The 17,824-nt window shown below is 42.7% G+C and overlaps 2 protein-coding genes across 4 annotated transcripts in view; one reads left to right on the top strand and one right to left on the bottom strand.

Moving 5' to 3' along the window:
* Positions 1-13,864, top strand: part of LOC139756034 (discoidin domain-containing receptor 2-like) — a 1,074,315-nt gene extending 1,060,451 nt beyond the window's left edge. For both annotated transcript variants that reach the window (XM_071674983.1, XM_071674984.1), the window contains 5 exons: positions 441-638; positions 4,387-4,479; positions 5,985-6,126; positions 8,817-8,966; positions 12,711-13,864. In XM_071674983.1, coding sequence (XP_071531084.1) covers positions 441-638; positions 4,387-4,479; positions 5,985-6,126; positions 8,817-8,966; positions 12,711-12,860 — 733 coding nt within the window. In that variant the 3' untranslated portion in view covers positions 12,861-13,864. The remainder of the gene's footprint in view (positions 1-440; positions 639-4,386; positions 4,480-5,984; positions 6,127-8,816; positions 8,967-12,710) is intronic.
* A 255-nt stretch (positions 13,865-14,119) lies between these two features.
* Positions 14,120-17,578, bottom strand: LOC139756035 (uncharacterized). Of its 2 annotated transcripts, none has more exons than XM_071674985.1 (2): positions 16,805-17,033; positions 14,120-14,271 (listed from the first exon to the last, which is right to left on the bottom strand). In XM_071674985.1, exons 1-2 carry the CDS (start codon positions 17,031-17,033, stop codon positions 14,120-14,122), a joined length of 381 nt encoding a protein of 126 aa, XP_071531086.1. The 2 variants fall into 2 exon arrangements, 1 of the variants encoding a protein (XP_071531086.1); XR_011714248.1 differs by lacking the exon at positions 14,120-14,271 and adding an exon at positions 15,060-15,175 and having other exon boundaries at positions 16,805-17,578.
* Positions 17,579-17,824: the final 246 nt, after the last annotated feature.

Below are 17,824 nucleotides of genomic sequence, written 5' to 3'. Positions count from 1 at the left end.
TTGGACCTTCTGTCATATTCCAAAGCAAGTCATATTCGAACCCTCTTCCCCTCTCCGCCACCTCCGTCTCATATTCCACCCTCGTACACCTCCCCGTCCCCCACTCCCCAGCGTCATATTTCTCCCCCGTACGCCTTCCTGTCTCCCCATATCATATTTTACCCTCGCACACCTTCATGTTTCCCCCGCGTCATCTTTCACCCCCATACACCTTCATGTTTCCCCCATATCATATGATTACACCCCCATACACCTCTCTATCCTCCCCATGTCTTCTTCCACCCCATACACCTTCCTCTCTACCCCATATCATGTTCCACCCCCCGTACACCTTTCAGCCCTCCTTCCCGTGTGATATTTCACCCTCCACCCTCCCCATAGAACATTCTGCCCTCCCTCCCGTGTACACCCGACTCACAAGGGCCTGCTCCTACCGACAGGTGTGACTTCGAGCGGGAGGTCGAGATCCTGGCGCGACTTCGAGACCCGAACATCGTGCAGGTGGTCGGGGTGTGCGCCCGGGAGGAGCCGCTCTGTATGCTGGTCGAGTACATGGAACACGGTGACCTCAACCAGTACCTTCAGGCCCACGTCGCCGAGACCGCCTCTCCCAGGAACACCCACGCTAAAACGCTCAGGTACGCCCACTGTGGGTGGCAGGATGGGCGGGACTCTGGTGACGGTGAACGCTCAGATAGCGTAGTTGTGGTGACGGAATGTGCTGAGGGTGGGCTCAGTGGTGGGGGCCCCTCTAGTAACAAATAACGCTCAGGTCGGGTGGTTTTAGTGACGAAAATGCTCAGGTCGGCTTTGTATAGGGATTCGAGTAACGAAGAAAGCTCAGGTAGGCTTCGTATAGGGATTCTACTGACGAAAATGCTCAGAGGTTGAGTATAGGGATTCTAATGACGAAAAATGCTCAGGTATGCTTAGTATAGGGGTATTAGTGACGGACATGCTCAGGTAAGATTAGTATGGGGGAGAAAGAGGCTTCAGTGACGCACAACGTCCAGTGTAGGTGGTTGGAGTAATCAGAAACGTTCAGAACTCAGTAGGAGGGGGTGGAGGTAGTGATGAAGAAAATGCCGAGTTTGGATGGTTATAACAAGACACGGTGTTGTAGGTACAGTGATTAAAAAACCTCGCGTGAGGTCTGCGATACGGTGTTATTTGCGCCTCTTTCATTTAGGAGACAGAGGAGTGAGAAATGAGACGAAGTTCAGTTGCTGGTTGAAGAGAAAAAGTTGTATGGGTGTTATCTGCGGGGAAAGAGTGCAGATGATTGGAAGACGTGCCGTAGGAAGCATCGCGAGGTCAAGGGCGAAGTACAAGGTTGGATAAAAGGTCAAATGTAGAAATTAGGTGATAGAATTTCGGCAAAATTCAGGGAAAAGACGATTTGGAGTGAGTATGTCGAATGAGTGTTAAATGTGTTAGATGACAGTGGCAGAAGTGGGGTGTTTGTGATGTGGAGGTATGTGGAGTGAGAGTGCCATGGCTAATGGTCTCGTGAAAAGAGAAGAGGTGGTGAAAGCTTTACCTAAGATGACGTGTGGCAAAGTGGCTTTAGTTAATTAATCAGGATTTTCAATATAGGGGATTGGGGAGAAAGAATACTTCCCACGTATTCCCTGCATATCGTAAAAGGCGATTTAAAGGTGAGGGGGGGGGGGGGGGTCGTTGGAAATCTTCGCCTCCGGTTTTTTACTTTTCCAAAAGAAGGAACAGAGAAGGGGACCACGTGAGGATTTTTCCTATTAGGCTCAGTCCTCTGTTCTAACGCTACCTCGCTCACGCGGGTAATGGCGATTATGTATGAAATATATATATATATATATATATATATATATATATATATATATATATATATATATATATATATATATATGTGAATGTTGGGGTGAAGAAGGTGGTGAGAGTAAGTGAGCTTGGGAAGGAGACCTGTGTGGGGAAGTACCAGGAGAGACTGTGTACAGAATGGAAAAAGGTGAGAACAATGGAAGTAAGGGGAGTGGGGGAGGAATGGGATGTATTTAGGGAATCAGTGATGGATTGCGCAAAAGATGCTTGTGGCATGAGAAGAGTGGGAGGTGGGCTGTTTAGAAAGGGTAGTGAGTGGTGGGATGAAGAAGTAAGAGTATTAGTGAAAGAGAAGAGAGAGGCATTTGGACGATTTTTGCAGGGAAAAAATGCAATTGAGTGGGAGAAGTATAAAAGAAAGAGACAGGAGGTCAAGAGAAAGGTGCAAGAGGTGAAAAAAAGGGCAAATGAGAGTTGGGGTGAGAGAATATCATTAAATTTTAGGGAGAATAAAAAGATGTTCTGGAAGGAGGTAAATAGGGTGCGTAAGACAAGGGAGCAAATGGGAACTTCAGTGAAGGGCGTAAATGGGGAGGTGATAACAAGTAGCGGTGATGTGAGAAGGAGATGGAATGAGTATTTTGAAGGTTTGTTGAATGTGTCTGATGACAGAGTGGCAGATATAGGGTGTTTTGGTCGAGGTGGTGTGCAAAGTGAGAGGGTTAGGGAAAATGATTTGGTAAACAGAGAAGAGGTAGTAAAAGCTTTGCGGAAGATGAAAGCCGGCAAGGCAGCAGGTTTGGATGGTATTGCAGTGGAATTTATTAAGAAAGGGGGTGACTGTATTGTTGACTGGTTGGTAAGGTTATTTAATGTATGTATGACTCATGGTGAGGTGCCTGAGGATTGGCGGAATGCGTGCATAGTGCCATTGTACAAAGGCAAAGGGGATAAGAGTGAGTGCTCAAATTACAGAGGTATAAGTTTGTTGAGTATTCCTGGTAAATTATATGGGAGGGTATTGATTGAGAGGGTGAAGGCATGTACAGAGCATCAGATTGGGGAAGAGCAGTGCGGTTTCAGAAGTGGTAGAGGATGTGTGGATCAGGTGTTTGGTTTGAAGAATGTATGTGAGAAATACTTAGAAAAGCAAATGGATTTGTATGTAGCATTTATGGATCTGGAGAAGGCATATGATAGAGTTGATAGAGATGCTCTGTGGAAGGTATTAAGAATATATGGTGTGGGAGGCAAGTTGTTAGAAGCAGTGAAAAGTTTTTATCGAGGATGTAAGGCATGTGTACGTGTAGGAAGAGAGGAAAGTGATTGGTTCTCAGTGAATGTAGGTTTGCGGCAGGGGTGTGTGATGTCTCCATGGTTGTTTAATTTGTTTATGGATGGGGTTGTAAGGGAGGTAAATGCAAGAGTCCTGGAAAGAGGGGCAAGTATGAAGTCTGTTGGGGATGAGAGAGCTTGGGAAGTGAGTCAGTTGTTGTTCGCTGATGATACAGCGCTGGTGGCTGATTCATGTGAGAAACTGCAGAAGCTGGTGACTGAGTTTGGTAAAGTGTGTGGAAGAAGAAAGTTGAGAGTAAATGTGAATAAGAGCAAGGTTATTAGGTACAGTAGGGGTGAGGGTCAAGTCAATTGGGAGGTGAGTTTGAATGGAGAAAAACTGGAGGAAGTGAAGTGTTTTAGATATCTGGGAGTGGATCTGTCAGCGGATGGAACCATGGAAGCGGAAGTGGATCATAGGGTGGGGGAGGGGGCGAAAATTTTGGGAGCCTTGAAAAATGTGTGGAAGTCGAGAACATTATCTCGGAAAGCAAAAATGGGTATGTTTGAGGGAATAGTGGTTCCAACAATGTTGTATGGTTGCGAGGCGTGGGCTATGGATAGAGATGTGCGCAGGAGGATGGATGTGCTGGAAATGAGATGTTTGAGGACAATGTGTGGTGTGAGGTGGTTTGATCGAGTAAGTAACGTAAGGGTGAGAGAGATGTGTGGAAATAAAAAGAGCGTGGTTGAGAGAGCAGAAGAGGGTGTTTTGAAATGGTTTGGGCACATGGAGAGAATGAGTGAGGAGAGATTGACCAAGAGGATATATGTGTCGGAGGTGGAGGGAACGAGGAGAAGAGGGAGACCAAATTGGAGGTGGAAAGATGGAGTGAAAAAGATTTTGTGTGATCGGGGCCTGAACATGCAGGAGGGTGAAAGGAGGGCAAGAAATAGAGTGAATTGGAGTCATGTGGTATACAGGGGTTGACGTGCTGTCAGTGGACTGAAGCAAGGCATGTGAAGCGTCTGGGGTAAACCATGGAAAGCTGTGTAGGTATGTATATTTGCGTGTGTGGACGTGTGTATATACATGTGTATGGGGGGGGGGCCATTTCTTTCGTCTGTTTCCTTGCGCTACCTCGCAAACGCGGGAGACAGCGACAAAGTATAAAAAAAAAAAAAAAAAAAAAAAAAAAAATATATATATATATATATATATATGATGTGTGTTTGCCAGACTTATGTGATTATAGGGTCAGTAAGTACAGTGTGTCTGGACTACATAATGTGTTTCTCTCTCTCGCTCAGCTATGGTTGCCTTATCTACATGGCCACCCAGATAGCCTCGGGGATGAAGTACCTAGAGTCACTCAACTTCGTACACCGGGACCTTGCTACCAGGTCAGTACCAGATGCTTCCAAGTCAGTACCAGAGGCTTCCAGGTCAGTACCAGAGGCTTCCAGGTCAGTACAAGATGCTTCCAGGTCAGTACCAGATGCTTCCAGGTCGTTACCACAGGTTACCAAGTCGTGCCACCAGGTGAGTGCCAAAGGGCACCAGGTCAGTACCCATAGACTACCAGGTCATTCTTCTAGGTCGCTACCAGAGGTTGCCAGCTCAACACCAGAGGCTACCTGTCAGTCTCGGAGGCTACCAGGTCAAGTGTCAAGAGACCACCAAGTCGATCACAGAAGTAAGAGAATAATGAAAAGAGGTCACCAGGTCAGCATGAAAGCCACCAGGTCAGTATTAAACGCCAACGGATCATTGTCAAGAGATAAAAGAGCTGTAAAGGAATCCACCGAATCATTATCTCAGACGGGAGTCCTAGTATGTCGCTGCCAGGTCAGGTCAGGTCGAATTCATACATCCTGCTGGCACAGTGCACACCACCAGGAAACACTGGTCGATTGCTCCCACATTTTTATGATCAGAAATATCTCATGGTAGAAATTTTTATCCTCAAAAATATCCTTTTATTAGCATTTTTATTATCAAAAGTATTTTTCTTCCAAATTTTTACTATCAAAGTATTTTTATTACCGTACCATTCGTACTGTGAAAGAGATCTTTTAGTAACGGTTTTTTATGATAAAGAATAATCAAACTTTCATCAATAATCACCTTTTATATTAACAAATTGTTTTAGAAAAATACGTTTTAAAAAATTTTATTATTTAATATGTTTTTGTTCATGATTTTATTGAAAATATTAATTTTTCATAAAAAAAAAACATGTATTACTATTCTGTCACAGCATATATACATTTTTATACATAGACTTGAGGATGACCAAAATTAAAACACAAGTGCTTTTCATATCCTTATCCATTTCGATATAATCCTATTTTGATTGTTGCTAATAGTAGCATCTTAGTCGGGTTTTTTTTAGGGAGGACTTTGTCATCCTGTCCAGTGACCCATATTTAATATGTAAAAAAGAAAAAAAAATGCAGCTCATAAATTCAGGAAGGTGACATTTGCATAAAACGGGGTGCTGGGTTGCAAAGCCCCAGGCCCTCGACCTCCTCTCGTTTAGATATTATTTTATTACCTCATAAAAGTCTTTTCTCGGCTTCAGTTTCACATGATTTTAATACTGTCAAATGTCACCATCGCGCCACGTCTCGGCAGCAGCTTTGTTGTATCCATGCCATAGTGGCTTCTATCCAGTCACAAGTGTACTTTTTTTCTTTCATCCTATTAGTCCCCAGACCTAACTCAGGCTCCTCTAACCAGGGTTTCTCATTAGCATGAATCTATCGCATTTCCCCACCTCGCTGGCTTTCTCATTATCCCGAATCTAACTAATCTCCCTCCTGATTGGTTTTCATCATCGTTCTTCACCTGGCATAAATCTGGTTCCCTTGTAACTCCCCATCTATCTCTCTCTCTCTCACGACAGGAACTGCCTGGTGGGTGCGGGCCACGTCATCAAGATCTCGGACTTCGGCATGAGCCGCAACCTATACTCAGGCGACTACTACAGGATCGAGGGCAAGGCCCTCCTCCCCATCCGTTGGATGGCCTGGGAGTCTATACTACTGGTGAGTCCCAAGGGAGGAGGTGGGTGCTTACCAGGACTGATATTCGTAGACCATTTCATCAGACCAACTGTGGAGTTTGTCCAGGTTTCCCAGGGTGGTGATGCAACAAATACTTCTTAGTTTTTAATCTTATGACCTTCGTATCCTCTAGAAACTTGGTCAGGCAAGAGTCCACTCCAATTAGCGTACAATAAGAACAGCAGTGGGCCCAAGACCGAGCCTTGCAGCACCCCACTGGTGATCCCAGCTCGTCTCGTAGAGGAAACGTGAGAGGGGTAGAAAGGTGCCCTTGAGTTCTGTCGTCTCGGGATGAAGGGATGGTTCATGCATTATCACTAGGGACTTCAAGGCTGCTAGTACAAAGTACAGGACATTGGTGGAGTCACGATATTACGTTCGGAGTCCAAGCCATCTCCAGCAGGGGATCAAACCACCTCCAGCGGAAGATTAAACCACTTACTTCATATCTTTTATAAATTTATAATTTCTCCTTTTCAAACGATATGATTTTGATAGAGGTATATTTTTTACCGTGCCTTCTTGGCCTTGGTAATATTGATAATGGCTGTCAGTAAGCTGATCCAGAGCATATAGAGCAGCCAGGGGGAACCATTGAGAGGTTTGTGGTTGTGGATAGAGGCCAGTGGCTTCGATGCATTACACATAACAGAGAGTGGATGTGAGTGGATGCGAACATAGATGAAATAATGATAATAATAAGGTAGACACACATATACATGTATCTACATGTTAACAATCTGTTCTCTTGGTATGTGCGTAATGTCTTCGAGTGTCCACATTTATATAATCCCATTAGTTATGGAGCCAGCCAGACAGATTGCTCTATATTTTGGGTTATTCACTTAGATACTGTATTAACTCCTGTACACGCCATGAAAAGACGTAACATTTTTCTTTCTAATACGAAAGTGGGACGTGTCCTTCCGCTATACAGTAGTCTGTTCGACGACATAACTCTCTCTCTCTCTCTCTCTCTCTCTCTCTCTCTCTCTCTCTCTCTCTCTCTCTCTCTCTCTCTCTCTCTCTCTCACTAGTTAGTCCCTCTTCCTCCTCTTTTTTTTTTTTTTGTCACCTCATTCACTTTCTTTTACTCCCCTCTCCCCTCATTACCTCCCTTCCTTCATTTCTCCCCCATCCTCTCTAGCTCGTTATGAGAGCATAATGTCAACGTTGCACGGGGTTCGTTACGGCTCTGGAGAAATCCTGAATTCTTTCCACAATTAAAACATTCGGGTCCGAGAACAAACATGAATGACCTCTTGCTCTAGATATTGACCATGAAAGAAAGATTCATCCCAAATAAGCTTTCCCCCCTCGTTCCCCCAACACACAAGGCAGTTTCTGACAATTAATTGCATTTAGGTTTAATGCCCTGTAAAATTATGGCTCTTTAGGGATGATTAGTCAAAATTCGATGTGTAATTTAACGTACCTGCAAATATGAGTTAGGGAAAATAGCTTAATGATCCCGAAAAAAAAAATATTCAGAATATAATGTCTGAATTTTGACCCCAAGCAAACATGTAGGAATCTTTCCTTCATTGTAGTGACATCACTTTGGCTGTACAGGGAGTGTGTTGTCACAGTGGGCAGGGGATACGTTAGCTGTCAGTGTTGGCGTTGTGAGTGCGTCTAGTAATGCAGTTGTTTAGATGTTGTCAGTTTTAAATTACAAGTTTTCAATTACCCATTTGTACTGTACGTGGTAGGAGTTTTATACTTGTGAGGGCCCCTTGTTTTGAACTTACTCAATTATCGTACGAAATTTTAAACTTTTGTATGTTGTCCACATTTACCACATCCTCGTTCAGTTTCTTCCATTCATCCACCATTCTTATAGTATAAATATGCTGCTTTACATATATTGACAAGTTTCTTACGTGATTTCATGTTATATCCTCCGATTGTCTTATCCCTTGATCTTCCAAAAAAAAAAAAAATTGTTCTGTCTGCGTCATCAGTCTGGTTTAAAAACTTTAAAGGTTGTGATCGGGTCGTCCCTCACTCTTCTGTCTTCCAAAATGGACATATTCAAAGCCTCTAGCCTTTCCCTGTAACTCGTGTTTCTTCATTCGGGAACCATCTTTCCTGCCCTTGGTGCTGTGCTTGTGTGTGTGTGTGTGTGTGTGTGTGTGTGTGGTGGGTTGGGGTAAGAGTTTTACACTTATGCTGCGCCTGTTTCTTTACCTTCTACATATGTAGCAAGTCTTTACTCCTGCACACACACACACACACTCTAGCCCGTGCCAGGTACCCACATATCGACAAGCCCCTACGGGAGGGTGAACACTCAAGGGTTTAGTGCAGGCCAACTGCCACTCCTGGTGTTCGAACCCATGCGGCTGGTTCGTCCAGACTCATGGTCTGTAACATGAACCACTATACCACCGAGGCCCGTTGCACACCAGGGAGGCCCGGCGTGTGTGTGTGTGTGTGTGGCTGGACGGTGGTTATGGGTCATAACTGTAGTAGAAATGACCATCTACAGCAGCCCTTCTCAAGGCCCTATGGTCGAAGTTGCCCTAAAATTCACCCAAAAGGTCGTGAAAATTTCTACCCTTGATAATCCACCTCCTCCTGAAGAGGCGGTGGAGGAGGCCACACACACACACACACTCCACCCCATACCTCAACGCCGCCGCTAACGCCCTCGTGTGGTCACGTTCCAGGGGAAGTTCACGACGAAGAGCGACGTGTGGTCGTTCGCGGTGACGCTGTGGGAGATCCTGACGATGGCCCGCGAACAGCCGTACGAGGAACTCACCGACGAGCAGGTCATCGAGAACGTCTCCTTCATCTACCACAACGAGGCCAGGAAGGTGAGTGGCCGCGGGGAGAGCGAGACGATAGGTGAGCGGCCGCGGGGAGAGCGAGAGGGTAGGCGAGTGGTCTAGGGGAGAGGGAGAGTGCGTTGTTGTGAGGTGTACGTAGAAGGATGGAATGAAAAAGATTTTGAGCGATCGGGGCCTGAACATACAGGAGGGTGAGATGCGTGCAAGGAATAGAGTGGATTGGAACGATGTGGTGTATATATATATATATATATATATATATATATATATATATATATATATATATATATATATATATATATATATAATGGGTTTATTTGTTGATGTAGGGATACCAGCAGTACAATAAGTCATCTCCAAGAGGAGGACACGATTCGAAAACATAACGTGGAAGTCTTTTCCATATTGTATAAGATTCATATAAAAGAGAAAATACTCCAGCGTTCGGAAGTAGGAGGAGAGCTATATCTATTTAAGGTGGAAGTGATCCACTGAGTAATATAAGGAATACAGTTGGCGACAAGCCAGACTGGATTATACTCAGTTTGTTTATATCGAGGCGAAGATGCACATGACAGGTGGTGGTGATTGGCTGAATGCAACATGTCCGGATAACCTCGTTGTATTTTAAGTCATTACCAGATTATGTGAATTGAAACGTTATTTACTAACTCATATTTCTCCCCCAGAAATATGTTATGTCAATTGATAATGCTAACAAGTAAAGAAATTATGAAGTAAAGTGTTGGTAAGTCTAAATTAAATAACAACAGTCGCCCAAGCCAACGATCTAAGCTTGATTTCTGATGCACGCTTCTTCACTTGTAACTTTTCACATGTTTCAACGTTAAGTAGGGACAGTTTGCACTAGGGACAGGAAGGAACGTGAAACGTGTAATTATAGTAAGAAGTTTATACCCGACTACATCCGGAGATCACGAGCCTTGTGTCGCATGACCCGACGATTGAAGCAGGGTGATGGTGTGGGTCAACACTATGTTTGTGTGGTGACGGGAGGAGGAGGAGGAGCGAGCCTCTCGTGTTACTCCCTCTACACACACACACGGAGGCCAGTGGGCAGCGCTGTTCATCTGATGGCCATTGTGGCAAGCAGGACGAATTTGTCTTCCTTTAATGACCGTTTTGTCTGGGACAGACGTTCGTGGTGCCCTCTGTAAATATACTGATGAAGCTTTCGCTAAATACTGATTAATTCATCATAGAGTGATATAAACCTGCTCGTACTTTATCGTCTTTATTAATGGAAACACATGTGCATGATATTGATTGTATAATGAAGTAATACATGAACATGTGAGCTGTTATTTATTCATTGATGAATATGATGTATATGTTTCAGCCCCAAATATGTTGCTATTATGTACTATTCCGGATAAAAATATGTTGTGTAGATGTATTCCTTTTCAATGTTAACTAATATGTTGTGGGCAACTACAAGACCTAATCCTGAACGCTATATATATATATATATATATATATATATATATATATATATATATATATATATATATATATATATATTGGTCTAAGTTAGGTACCCGTTTTATCGGCCAGTCCCTCGGGGAAGAATGAACAGCTAGTTTAATTATGGACCGACAACCACTACCAGGGTTCGAAGTCGCGGTCATCAACGCTAACCGTTACACCATTCATGTATCTTGTGCTATTTTCTTTTTATGTTTTTGACGGTGATTATTGTAGAGAAGTGTTGGAGGAGTGAGTGTTTGTGTGATGATGTTAGAGGAATGTTGTAGGGTGAGGGAGGAGTGTCGTATTGTGATGATGATGCAGTGAGTTGTATTCATGGGGGAGTGAATTCTGTAGTGAGGTGATGGAGCGAGATGTATTCATGTGATGATGGAGGAGTGAGTTCTGTAGTGAGGTGATGGAGCGAGATGTATTCATGTGATGATGGAGGAGTGAGTTCTGTAATGGAAGAGCGAGTGTTGCAGTGCCATGATTGGGCAGCTAGTGTCTTAGAGTGATAACGGAAGAGTAATGGTTGTAATGTAATGATGGAGTGAATGTTGTAGAGAGGTGAAGGAGTTAGTGTAGCAGTTAAGTGATGGGGAAATGAGCGTTCTAAGAGGTGATGGATGGGTGAATGTTGTAGTCAGGTGATGGAGGAGTGAATGTTTGAAGTGATATACGAGTGAGTGTTGTAATGTGATAATACATAAGTGAGTGTTGTAGTGTGATGTTGGATAAGTGATTGTGGTAGTGTGATAATACATAAGTGAGTGTTGTAGTGTGATGTTGGATAAGTGATTGTGGTAGTGTGATAATGGATAAGTGAGTGTGGCAGTGTGATAATGGATAAGAGTGTGGCAGTGTGATAATGGATAAGCGAGTGTTATGGTGTGATAATGGATAAGAGTGTGGCAGTGTGATAATGGATAAAAGCGAGTGTTGTGGTGTGATAACAAATAAGGGTGTTGTAGTGTGATAATGGCTGAGTGAGTGTTGTAGTGCAATAATGGATAAATAAGTATTGTAGTGTTATAATGGATAAGTGAGTGTTGTGAAATAATGGACAAGTGTGTTTTAGTGTGATAATAGATAAATGAACGCTATATTGTGAGTTTTGTAATGTGGCAATGGATAAGTGAATGTTGTAATATATAATGGATGAGTGAATGTTATATTTTGATAAGTGAATATTGTAGTGTGGTAATGGATAAGTGAATGTTGAAGTGTGATGATGGATAAGTAAGTGATGTAGTGTAGTGTTGGAGGAGAGTATGTTATAGTGGGATGTCTTTGTTGTGAGGTGATGAAGGAGTTACGTGTATCATACTGATGAAAGAACGAGTGTTGTGTTGTGATAGGGATATAAGTGATATATTTTTATGTATTTTTATGACGGAGGAGTGATTATTGTATTATTGGAGTGAGTGATATATTATAGTGATGGAGGAATGAGTGTTATAATGTGATTGATGTAGGAATGAGTGTTGTTTTTGGTGATGGAGTGAATGTTGTATTGTGATGGTGGAGAAGTGAGTGCTGTATTGTGGTAATGGAGGAGTAAGTGTTTTATTATGGTGATGGAGGAGTGAGTGTTGTACTTTAGTGATGGAGATCATAGAATGGAGACATCTTGTATTCCCCTTCACTAGATGGCACCGTAACCTTTACATGATCACGTATTTAACCTCTTCATTTGAGGTCATTCAAGGTCTCAATTATGTACTTGCAAATGACCTGGTCTCCCCATACACGCCAGATTGCTTTTGATCACCATTATTATGTACCCTGTTTCCATGCTAGGTCATCTAAGGTATTATCTTCATCAATTGGCAAAGTTTCACATTTTGACACCTATGTGGATTCACACATACACACGCAGTCTCTCTCGTCACAATTGAAACTCACCTTAATGAGCAGCTTATTAATGTGTCTTCTCCTGAGCTACATAACGCTTGTGTTCATGTGATCATAATCACTTCCTCCTTGTGATGCCATACAGCGTCGTCGTCTCATATAGCACAGAGCACCCGTCATCATCTGTTCACAGAGGACACGCCTGAACATACACTCGATGAACGTGACATCTTAGAAGACAAGTACTCCTGTAGAAGAAGAAGAGATGACAATACTTCACTTACATGTGTAACCACAATAACCTAACCCCAGACAGAAATATCCCATCTTGTAATAAGTTTTTCTCTCTTAATCCGTGCCAGTTGTTCTCGTGCGATTCTGTGCCAAGTTTTATAATGTACTGACCTCTGCCTTCCTCCATGCCAGGTGCTGCTGCCCCAGCCAACGAACTGCCCCAAGGAGATCTACGACCTGATGAGGGAGTGCTGGAAGCGATCGGATGCCGACCGCCCGACCTTCCGAGAGATCCACATGTTCCTGCAACGCAAGAACCTTGGTTACTCCCCTGTTACCTGAGACCTGCTGGAGAACCTCCGTGGGGGTTGCCTGCCCACTTCCCGGAGGTCCCTCACCAGCTTCGGGTGGGATCTATGCCTGCACCCTAGAAGAGGTCGAGCGCCGCCTCTGAAGGGGACACAACACGCCCTCTCCGAAGGTGACATGAACCGACTAGGAGGAGAGCTCCTCACCCTGTCAAGACGGGGCTACACTAGCTTCGAGAGGGACGTCTGTCAATACAGCCGAAGCCTTCTCTTTCGTTCGTATGACATTCGACAGCTTCGACAGTAACCGTGAGAGGGCAAACATAAGCTTCGACAATAACCGTGAGAGGGCAAACATAAGCTAATTTCTTAAAAAGATTTTTTACAATATCTGATTGTAAATGTTTTTTTTGGGGTTTTTGATTTACTGTTTCGGTGGAAATTTCACCTCGGAGGAAGTGGTGTAGACCATATGATAAAAGTGCTACCGTTGATGATGATGATGAACCTGTCTGAATGATTGGTAGGTGACAAGATTCGACACCTTTATTGACCTAAGATGTTGTGTCTTTGGAGTATTGTATGTATTATCCTTAATTTGTATCACTTGTCGGTGTACCTAAGATATAATCTGTGTGATCCTGACGTTACACAGACATACGTTTCGAGGAAAAGGAAGTAGACAGTGGGGTGGAAAAGTGACGGATTTCACACAATATTCTAGTCGAAGTAAATAATGGATGAACCAGTGGTGACATTAGCGGACATTGTGCATAATGGGAAGCTTAGATATGCTGTTTATACTACTGGTAGAATATATGCTTTTGAGAACCTGTTAGTCCTGAACATTAGTGGTCATTGTATATAAACACAGTAACCAATATTTGTTTCCGTGGCTAATGAGAGTTTTTTGTGGTTTATTGCTTCGTTTATACATTATGCTTCAGATATTTGTATATATACTATACCTGTATGTATGTATGTTTGTATAAAAGTTTTATTACTGTACATATCAGAAGACGAAGTTTTACAGTTGCATTTTCAATCTTTTAACTGCGCCTAGTCAATGACATTTTTACACGCTGCCTCATTCTTGTTAGTCGTGCCAGGTGGCAGCAACTCTCGCTGTTGGCCCGTATTGAAAACACCTTCGAGGGTGTTGCTGTGTGCTCGCGACGCGACACCGCGGCTCGGCCACTCTCGTGGCGGTGAAGACGTACGCCCAACTTGTGGGCGTTTTAAAACACACCCGAGAATGATGAGTCGCGTCGTGTGTCAAGAGCCCACACCACCTCAGGGGTTGTTGAGATGCGGCTTCATGACAAGCGTCTTAGGTTCCAGTGCTGCGTTGCGTATGTCTGTTATACTTAGCATAAAAGATTTTTCCATGAAGGCTTCACGATGAAGGTAAAGCCTCCTTGTGTTCACAACGTTGTCTATCACTTCTGTTTAAAGAGAAAAAAAAAAATTCATTGGAATCGAATTAGTGTACATATATATATCTTGATTATTTCAGACTTTTAAAAATGATTTTTGTTCCATGATTATATATAAATTTTATATGAATAAATATATATGGTAGTTACCTAAGGAAATACAATATATTGATAACGATTACAAAACACAGAGGTAAGATACATGTATTACCCCCCCCCCCCCCCCCCCAAAGCGGATCATTTCCATTGACGTGGATAACAGGAAGAGCTAAATAAAAACACACAGACCTGGACACCTGACCACGATACCCCTGAACAGTTGTACTCAATCACTTGTGTGTGTTACTCGAGGTGGAGTGTCGCCTCAGCTGTGTTGGTGTGCTTGTGCCAGGTCTCTATTATGAGCTCCTCCCCCAACACCGCTGGCTAGCACTGCTCCTACAGGAGAAAGAGGGTAAAAAAAGGCAGTTAGAGGAGGAAGGGAAGAAATGGTGGGGATCAAAAGGAAAGAGAAAATGTAGAAACTATCAAAGTCTTCAATGATTTTTTTATGTATCGTCTCCTCCCATATGAATGACAATAGTTAATGTGCAACAGTATTATGTCGAGGCCAAACACGACCATTGAATGTACACTCGGGTCTAATAAACATCATCTGTGAAGCATTATACTCAGCTAGTTGTTCAAAAGTATAATACATCGTCTTTGACAGAACTTTACTGAATACACGTACCAAAATGATTTCCTTGAAAGCAGTGCTGAAGGTGGACGCTTAGATGGAGGAACTCGGTCGTATATTTCTTTTGCACCTTCTTTATTAACGCAGTGTATAAGGGCAATAGGCAGATGTTAGGTCTGTACATACTATAGATGTTTCATAACTCTGAGTCGGTTGTTGATATAGAGTGGACACCTGTGAAATGCTATACTAGAATTAGTTTACTAAACATTATGAAATGAATGCTATGATAACTTAATGTTTCCTGTGATAAAAGCTAACCTTATTGAATCTTGTCTACGGTAGGGGGACATCGAACCAAGAACCTTTGGTTTCAAGTTCTTCACTGTGACACAGGTTTGTCTCAGACCACAATTGCTACCAAGTGTTTTTTTCCGAGTCAGAAACCAAGAGAATCTGGCCTTCCTCTCGAGGGGTCGTGGTGTTTATATCCACTTTAGTATTGGGAGTGTCCTACGGCAATACCTAAAGTAAGACCTTAGGTTTTCTTTCTTGTTTTAAAGAACAAAGTAAAGAAACTGTAAAGGTTTCCTTTAACAATATTTTCCTTTCCCTTTTTATACGTTTTCGTTATTTATGATGACCCCTCCCACCAACTTTTGCTATAACTCTGTGATCACCTGGTCAAATACAAATCCACCACCACACACAAACACAAGCTGTTTTACAGTGAATTCCTAGCTCGAGCACTGATTAACATAAATATCATCTGGTCCAAAAAGGTTTCCACCCACACGCATGACCTCCAGCAACCAGATCAGGTGATCTGTCCTTATAGCTAATCCGTATCTTACTGTAATGCACATTCACCAGTGGCTTTCTCGCAGACAACCTTCGTACTGCCATCGAGGTGATAAAACTCTCAGAAAACATAAGAGAGTCAGAGGCAGGACCTGCTCTGCTCTGCACTTCTGATTACTACTTGCATGGCATTAACATATGGGGCATTTACTGATGGAAGAGCTTTTAAGTCTTTATTTTCATTGTTGCAGACTTCTCAACTTCAATACCTGCCGCCTCATGCTGCTCTGTGTTTTAAATGCTTCATTCGTGTGCCATAAGGATGTGTTTAGATAAAAGACGGATGAGAAAAGCAGCTCTATGGCTCACGTACGTGTTCACAGTTCAGTTACGTTTCTTTATATTTTTTTCAAATCGAGAGGTTACGTGTTTCGTATGACCTCACCAGACAATCTCCGTGTGTGACCGCGTTCATATACGCAGCGTGGACTACCCTAGCGATTTCTTTCAAACTTACTTAAGAGATGCATATGGTGGAACTGACCTCATATGTTTTGTCACAGGTGGAGCAATGCCTCTTTACCATACCATAAGTTGGCTGGGTTGCAATAATTAATGAAACACTACACAAGTTTAAAATCTTGCAAGACTTTCTAAAATTGTCACAAGTTTCTTGTCTTCTTGATTTTTCCAAGGGGCCTACAACTGATTCTTGCAGGGTTCAACTTATTGGCTTTCCGAAGGTGTATTGTGTTGTTAATTCAATAATATGATAGGGTACAGAACAAGGCCCCAGTGTCGTCTCATCCATCTGTGTCGGGAAGGTGTATCTCCTAGTTTGGGCTTGGTTGAGAACTAAAGGAAAACACATCATTAACCATTCAACGTACCGTTAAGAGTTTGTGCCTTGTTGAAAGACTTCTTCCCCCAGTTGCTTTAGTCCTGCCTTAAAAAGTTTATCTATAGAGACAACCGAAGCTCCAGCACATGGGATCATGATGGGCAGTAACAACAACTTTCTGAAACAATCGACGTGCGAAGTCTGAAGGTGTGTGTACGTACGTGAGACCAACATCAGGAGAAGCCAAAGGTGTTGTTGCTCTTCCGTTGGTGACGAGTGGGACTTCCAGGCGAACTTGTACACCTGAGGTGCAACATCCACGGGATTCTTAGAGGTGAACACGTCTTGGGAAGCTGGAAGTCGCCACGGCCACACGTGAAGAATATAAGCTGGGATCTTGATGGGCTCGGCGATGGGTGTGACGAAGACTGGGCACCTTGACACCTGCATGATCAATAGTAACTATTACTAAATGATGGTAACATTTATAGACTACAATATATATATATATATATATATATATATATATATATATATATATATATATATATATATATAACATGTGTATGTATACATACCAGTGGATAAGGCAAGATAATGCTAACTGTCGAGTCGTAACCTGGGTTTACGACATAGCTGAAAATCGCCTCTTTAAAATCCATATCATAAATTCTTAGTCACATTAGAAGAAAACTAAATTTCCAATACAGTTTTAAAGCTGATTAGGGGGAAGAAATTATTAGACTTCAATGATTTACACTGATGATGTGATAGATGATTTTCAGCCATGTATACTCTATACCCAGGGAGGGATTAGAAGTGTGATCAGGTAAGGAGAGAGTTGCCATATAAACCAGGAGGTTTGCTATCGTGATTTGTAAGACATATCTCATTTTGTTGTGCCTGCATTACGACGGTGTCCTTGCAACATTTTCAACATTGCTACTCAAGTGTGCGAAGTGACTGTACATACATGTTAGAAATAAAACTATGATATTTTTGTAATCTGCTGGTCATTTCTCTACCCTGAGTTATCTTACTCTCTATAACATCATAGATAAAAGAGTATGTTTCCCCACAGTACCAGTAATGATGATGTAGTAAACTCGTTTTCTATAATGAATCTACGAGTGTGAGGACTAAGATACGAGTGTGAGGACTAAGATACAAGTGTGAGGACTAAGATACAAGTGTGAGGACTAAGATACGAGTGTGAGGACTAAGATACGAGTGTGAGGACT

This window comes from Panulirus ornatus, chromosome 20 (assembly GCF_036320965.1).
Source record: "Panulirus ornatus isolate Po-2019 chromosome 20, ASM3632096v1, whole genome shotgun sequence".
Lineage (NCBI taxonomy): Eukaryota > Metazoa > Arthropoda > Malacostraca > Decapoda > Palinuridae > Panulirus > Panulirus ornatus.
This window is presented reverse-complemented; position numbering and strand designations above follow the sequence as displayed.

Bases quoted from the DNA above. Each gene is read 5' to 3' on its own strand.
- LOC139756035 (XM_071674985.1), bottom strand. From the start codon at position 17,033: ATGCAGGTGTCAAGGTGCCCAGTCTTCGTCACACCCATCGCCGAGCCC. The intron at 14,272-16,804 runs GTACGTACACAC...CTCTTTAAACAG, and splicing joins TCTCCTGATGTTGGTCTCAC to AAGTGATAGACAACGTTGTG.